The following is a 7,500-nucleotide window of genomic DNA, read 5'->3' as shown; positions in this document are numbered from 1 at the left end:
TTAGGCCAGCCGGATTTTTCCCGGGAACTCGAAAATCCTGTGAAAATACAGTGTTGGCAAGGAAGATTCGAGCGTCGCGTTAAACCAAGTCACGACATAGCGTTTTTATTATTTTTGGAATTTTTACAAATCTGAAGGCCAGAGATTTCCACCTCAGTGATTCAAGTTAATGACTATCAGCACTGTGGTTTGAACATCGAACCTATATATTTTAATATATAATCGTTTGTACTTATCGATCCTTCCGAAAGATGGTGTCAAAACTGGAAAATCGACCTTGTAAATTTCCAGAGTGCTCCGAGGAAATCACTTGAACTTCTTACGCACTTTATTTTGTTCCCGCGTCAAAAACTCTCCATCTTATTACAACCTTGAAATAATGCTCAATGAATGGAAAAAGTAGTAAACTATTTACCAGGGGGCGAACATTATCAGGTCCTATTATGGAGAGTTCTTTACACAACAGCGAGTTCTGTTCTACATCACTTCAGAGTCGGCAAGTTTGCAGCTTAAGATTTGAAATCCGACGCTACGCTAAAATTACAAGTGTTAAAAGGCCTTCATTTGCCATCTATATCTTTTTAGTACACCGCTCGGGGCGCAATAGAGGCAAGTAGAGAGGAGCAAAGCAATAAAGGATCAAGAGAACTGCATTGTATTCGACACATTTGCTGTATACCTTATTCAGTCATTACACACAAACCACTTGTATTAAACCATTTATCCCCTAAAAATTCTCAAAAACCTAGACAATGTATATTTTTTTCTAGGCCACTTGGGGTTAACCGTCGGCTCCCTTTGATTATTTATACCGCGAAGAGAGAAATTTTAAAATAAGGACGAATGAGACAAGTCTTACTTTGTAGCGTTCGCGAAATGATGACGATTTCTCAAAACCTAAGCCAACTTGTGAGTTTTCTACGAATTACAAGTCGACTTACTATGTCGGCATATTTCTTTCGTAAAAAAATAAGAGATTATTTACTATTTTCCCAAACAATATATGATTTCTGCGCGGGTAGACTTTGAAGCTCGCCGCTTCTCACCGATCAACTTGCTCGCTGCAACATCGCACCGCGAGACACAAAAGAAGTCAGCGAAGTTTGAGGAGACAATTGTGCAAGGCAGAATTCGTACGGAGGCAAAGATAAAAAATGCATTAACCAGCTCACCTCTGAATTTTCGGTCTCTTTTTTGATCAAGTCGGACTTAATATCGTTCACGAGGTCTAAATGTGCACCGTTCTCCGTATCTTCACCGTCTTCTTGATTATATTCCTTCACCTCGTCATCGGCTCCGAGATCCTCCGTGGAATTGTTGGGTAGTTGAGGCATTTTAGCCTCGTATGCGTCGGGAAAACCCTCGAGTTTCGCTGCTAAAGAATTTATTTCTCGTCTGTAGCGTTGTGTTGCTGTATATGAGCTTGTGGAGTTCGCGGCATCTCAAAGGGATAACTTCAAAGAGCACCGCTGGTATGATTGACAGTAATTAATCAGGCGATCAGCCAGAGGGACCAATAAAAAATGAGGAGCGCCTCGACGTCATCAAGGTAATTATATTTACAACATTCTTGATGACCAGCCAGCCTAACTAGTAAAAAGCAGCGGCTTTTCTCTTAACGTTTCTTTCCTCGAGGTCCTTCAGAAATTCACGAGCCCTTCGAACGATATAGGGCCACGAAGTAAGATTTTTTTTGTCGAGATAAGAGGCTCTTTCTAAGCGGGCCTTTGTCAGGTGAACACTCAGTCAACGTAATCTGCTTTAATATGCCACCGGTGTAATTACGCGTGCTTGGAATATTGGTTCTCACTGAAAATGTGAAATCGCAGTGAAATATGACTGGGAGGTTTTTTTCTCTGCAGACGTGAAAGGAAAGAATCGCCTACGCAACGACTTCTAAGAATATCAAATGGTTTCCTGCCAACGCGGTAACGCCGGAACTGTTTGCAGAGCACACTCGATAGCTACACAGCGCCTTTCGTCTTAATAAACAGGAAACGAACAAGGACAAGGAGTTCAACTTAAAATTCGTGGGCTTATTTATTTGTTTCAACAAGACGGGCATACCTCTATGCTGGGGAACAGATCCTAGACCCCTTTCATTCGAAGACATCATGTTCTACCCTACAGTTTTTTAATTAACGTATATGCGGTTTCTTTCTCAACAAAATTTAATCTCCATAAAAACGATTTCAATTTTTTTAACGAAATTATTGATACCTGGAGAAACAAATGTAAAGAAAGGAAACAGAAATCCAAAAGTGGAGCAAACACAGAATTCAGACCAAACGGAATAGGTTATTCCAAATTGAAGTATTTTTTTAATTCCCTAAAGACACATGGAAGATTCTGAATTCTCGCCGGCCTCGATCGTTTTAATGGAAGGAAATGCTGCCGCTAATCGTGCTAAAACACCAATCCCTTTTGCAATGCCATTAAAGGCTATTATAATCGAATCAAGAATATACTTACACTGGTGTGGACGACTTTTCTAAATGACAAAATGAAGGTGTCGAATGTCTCAGTTATAGGAAAAACAAATCGCTTAACAACTGAAAACTGACTTAAATCATCATTCGAAAAAATAATGAACGCTTTATATATTTTGCGTATCTAAATGGCGACCTTCGTTTTAACGAAGATTTTGTGTTGCAGGCCGGGAATTTTAAGTCAGGCTGTTCGCGTTCAGTTTTTTCCAAACGTTTTTCACTTCTTTGACCATCCCTAGGCCACCCCTCCCATATCGCGAAATTAACTTGTCGCTTTGAAGACGGCGTCCTTTTTGTCTTTTTTCAATGATATTAGACGTGCTTGACAACATCAAAGGAGCCGACACGGCTGCTAAAAACGTAATTACTGTAAGTGTCAACTTGTATTTTAAGTGGGCTCCGATGGCTGGTTCTGCCAAGCTAAATAAACACTTCTATCACTTTCTAAAATACCTAGTATACATAATTGTTACGCTGAAAAGGCCGAGATAAACCGAAGACGCACTTTCCAACAACGTGTTTAACTCGCGGGGAGCGTGGTAACGCGTTCTACGTGACCAAGTGTGGGTGTGAGCAAGTTAAAGTAATTCGTCTCCTCCTTAAAATAGCCCATCAGTCTCGCCCATATTTATCACAGCTTGGCGCTACGTGCCGAATTTAAGTTATTTGTTTTAAAATGGCCGGTATATTTATGAATTGAGTTATTTTCTAAAGCTAAATAGCTCAATTAAGAGACGAGAAACAGGAAATGTGAGAAACTTACAGGAAACCACATCTTAGGCACCGAATTTTGCACCAGTCTTTTAAAGTTTAGGTCATCTTTTTCTGTACAAACAACGGATAGAAACTGTTCCATACGTTGAACGTTTTGAAACTTAATCAACAAAAACAGTGAGATAATTGACAATCTTAACTCATAATGAAATCTATGGTGACCTAATTTCAGACGTACCAGTATCCAATGATATATTGACCAAATTTGCATCAAAATGTCTTTGTGTAAAACCAGTCGCACGTGCATGTCGTGTAACTTTCCTACCGTTTATTTACAAAATAAAATCCAATATCAATCACGATAAAAATCAATAGAAAACTTTTGAAGGTCAGGTTCAACCAACATAACCAAAGTTCGCTTTCGCTTTTTCAGCATTTCCACCGGACGAACCCAATAAAATCGCCAGTCATCAATTGATGCCTGCCAAACTGACCATACAATTCCGGCTTTCCCGTACGACAAAAAATAGACATAACAATAAGCCTTCAATACATCTTCCGGAATAATACGTCTTACCGGAACGCCTTTTTTATTCCATTTGTACGCTCATTGGCATGGGGCGAGCTATAAAATATATTTTAAATCACGGCTCTCCTGTTTTTCACGCCAAGACAATGGAGTTACGTAACTGTTACGAATTCTTTTAAGACTCGTTAACGAGTGTTTTCCAAAATATTGATCCATAATTCCATAAACAATATTTTTAAAGAACTGTTTTTCCAGACGCTCAAACAAAATATAAAAATTTAAATTAATTTACGTCAAAGAAATAGCGATGGCTTGCTCTTCAGAAAGCCCGCCATTTCAGGCGTTTATATGAATACTTGGAGTCTTCTTTATATTTATTATTAATGGCCACGTGGAAAAGTATTTTGAAACAAGAAATTGATCATAGGAGTTAGTAATTAAAGTTGGTGTTGTCTTTTAAAGTTAGTCATAACAATGGTTTGGAGAGATGAGTTTTCTCGTGTCGATTAATTCTGAATTAATCGATTATCCTGTAGTTGAAAACAAACAAAAAAATAGCACAGACCGTAAGACAAAAATACTGACTGTGACTTTGAAGCTGCAGTTTGGCAAATTTATGCGAAAAGTAACCACAGCTCCGTCTGCACCAAGTTTAGATTGTTACGAAGTGGTCCATTGCAAAATGCAAGTATACCATCTTGCGGATATCAGTTAAACTTTCATTATACATTGCACGTCAAAATAAACCTGTCGTTTGTAAAAATGTTCATGTACAGATAATGCCTTTCGTCAAGAATTGACCAAGATCCGCCGTACCACGAACTCAACAACTGAAACAATTAGATTCACGTAAATATCGTTATTGAAATCCTCAACCCGAAATTTGAGCCAGGAAAAATGAGTTTCCTCTACGATACTCAGCTCCGTAGGTCAGATTAGTACCTTAAATTTCATTGTTAACTGATTCAACCAGCTGGCATCTTTATATCAAAATGAATCCAAGCATTACCAGTGTACATTAATTGAAAGTGACAGCATGCAAGGGATTATTTCCATTTACTTGTTCATTGTAAGTCGCGTTAGTATCACCGGGACCCACTTGTTCAATCGATAGATAGTGCCATCCGCCGGACAAATCACTATCCAATGGATAAGTTATAGCAAAACCGATTGCGCTATGCAATGAATATAGCGTTATCCACTTTTTGAACAACTGTGGCCAGTAGTATAGATCGGGTACTGAAGAGTTTTTCGGTGCAAGCGGGGGAGTCCACTGCGTTTGCGTATAACTCTGTCCTCCATCTCGACCATATCGCTCTTTTGTTTTGCGCATGTCTAATCATACGCAGACTAAGATTTTGAACCAGGCGACTGGAAACAAATCTTTTGAAGCGTGTCCTCCAAGAATTATTCCGATTAGCAAGTATGAGTACATATTGCGTACATTTTTCAAAATCCTTCAAACACGAAAAATATAGATTTTTTTGCTGAACCTAGACACTCCGATAAATCGTAATGGTAAACCTGCTGCTTTTTCATTGGATGTCCAGTTGGGTGGCAGCACAATTTCATGCGTTCTTACTTGCCGCTCCGCGTGTATTGTCGAGTTTCAGTATAATTACACAGGTGATTATTGAAAATTCACTGCGCTGATTGGTTGAATTTGATAATCACCTAAGCGGTTTTATTTTTCAACATGGAAGTTTTGTCGAGGTGACAGACGAAGAAATTAATTGTTTTAAAGAAAATGCATATTTTTCAATTAATCACCTAAAATTATGTAATTACTATACTAAAACAATTAAGTAGTTGCACGCGGTAGGTTGCGTTGCACGAGTCTTGAGTGCTTTGCAAACTGTAACTCGATACATAGTATAAACGTCACCAAGTTTCTGACATACTTTGTCTTCTTTGAATTCCTCTCGCTCACTAACTCGTCGAGCTGGCTTTCACTTAGGCTTGCAAATCGCTTTGAAAGTGGCTCCGGAAAAATACCCGCTAATGGGTTAAGACAGGACATTTTAAAGTCTTTTTTATGATTAAAGCTGCGAAAACATTTCAGCATTTTCGGCGCTACACTGGTCGCTCATTATTACAGTTTGAGGAAAAAGCTCTTTTTTTCATAGCGCACACATCAGTGTTTTCGTACCCATTCACCCATGGAGGCAGTGTGGCCCAGTGGTTAGGGCGCTTGCCTTGAGATCCGGAGATCCCGGGTTCAAGACCCGTTCTGACCACTCGTTGAATTTGATCCTTGTACTCCCTGGTTCAACTTCCCAGCTGCCCTTGTAAATAGCCAACTGGTTTGCCTCCGGCCAGTTGGGATTTTTAACAGTTGCTGTTGTTCTGTTCCGTCGTTTCGTTGTGTTTCATTGGCCCTGAAAAGCCCCAATGGGGAGCGGTCAATCAAGTATGTAGGTATGCAGCCCGAATTATGTGATCATCTTAATGTAAACGTGGGTTTACTTGACGAATTTCAGTCAGCACCGCACTTGTGAGGGTCCATAATGAGATTTTGAAAGCTGTAGACGACAACAAAGTCTGCTATTTTACTATTGCATGCTCGATTATCGGCTGCAGTTGACACTGTCGACCACATGATTTTGTTGTCTAGAGTGGCGAATGCCGAAATGCTCTTAAATTAATGTGGTTTCGTTCATAAGCAGTTTGTTTCTGTTGATGGTGATGATTCGTAGCGTGATTCAATGAAGAGTCTGCAATAAGGAGTATCGCAGGGATCCGTGTTATGGGTCCTTTTTATAATCGCTTTACAGAAGTTCACTAGAGGAGCCAGGAAGTATGCCCGGGAGGAGGCGGGGGGGTATCGAATTTATCATTTTTTCCCTTAATCAGGGTATCGATTTATCGATTTTTGTCTTAAACTGGGTTAAATGTCTTAAACAGGGTATCAAAAATCGGAATTCTGTCTTAAACAGAGTAGCAAACTCAGCGATATTTGTCTTAAACAGGGTCAGGGTATGAGGGGCCGCGCCGCACCTCCCCCCCGGGGAGGTATGGCATACCATTTCATCTGTATGCAGATGATGTACAGCTATATCTGTCGTTTACGTCCGATATGTCTAGTGCGAAGGACAGTTGAGCTACGTATTATGGATATTGGTGACCGGATGCTGTGCAATAAGCTAAATCACGATATCACTAATCAGGAAAAACCTACTTCGCATCTTCTTTACGTATGCGATTTAGATCAAGATATGTTAGACTGAAGTTCAAGATCAGGGTAGCCTGCGGACGCAGACGTATTTCCGGCGGTCGTTTCGACCGCCGGAAATACGTTCGCTAAGATCAGGGACACCCAAAGTCAATTTTCGGAAAATATCTGTTGGGAAGACGATTTGAGATCCAGAATTTTCGGAACATTTCTTGTAAAATTTCATGCTTGCCTGCTTGTCCTAGGATTTTCGAACACCTGAAAAATGGTATAATTGCCCATTTTAACGGATTTTTACCCTAAAAAGGTCACCAAAAATTTTCGGGAGCCTTTTTTCGAAAAGGTAAGGCAGTTGATCCCTATAATTTTCGGATCACAAGACTTTCAGCTAGGAAATCCGAACAGATGAAAAATTTTTAGGGCATAAACATATGCCTATATCTACCCAAAATACATTTAACAATGCTATGTTTAAGTGGTTTTGAACTATATTCTCGTTGAGTGCTCCTGCAAGATATTATGGAACGCCAACACTGTCTTATGTCAACCTCTTTAATTATATGTGGTGCATTTTACGTTATATGCCGTGCATTTTA

At 39.7% G+C, this 7,500-nt stretch overlaps 1 protein-coding gene across 3 annotated transcripts in view; it reads right to left on the bottom strand.

Moving 5' to 3' along the window:
* LOC138003872 (transcription factor 7-like 2) overlaps positions 1-1,461 on the bottom strand; it is an 18,386-nt gene extending 16,925 nt beyond the window's left edge. For all 3 annotated transcript variants that reach the window (XM_068850151.1, XM_068850152.1, XM_068850153.1), the window contains exon 1: positions 1,173-1,461. In XM_068850151.1, coding sequence (XP_068706252.1) covers positions 1,173-1,334 — 162 coding nt within the window. In that variant the 5' untranslated portion in view covers positions 1,335-1,461. The remainder of the gene's footprint in view (positions 1-1,172) is intronic.
* Positions 1,462-7,500: the final 6,039 nt, after the last annotated feature.

This window comes from Montipora foliosa, chromosome 5 (genome assembly GCF_036669935.1).
Source record: "Montipora foliosa isolate CH-2021 chromosome 5, ASM3666993v2, whole genome shotgun sequence".
In the NCBI taxonomy this organism is placed as follows: domain Eukaryota; kingdom Metazoa; phylum Cnidaria; class Anthozoa; order Scleractinia; family Acroporidae; genus Montipora; species Montipora foliosa.
The sequence above is the reverse complement of the archived record's forward strand: the minus strand, read 5'-3'. Positions and strand labels throughout refer to the sequence as shown.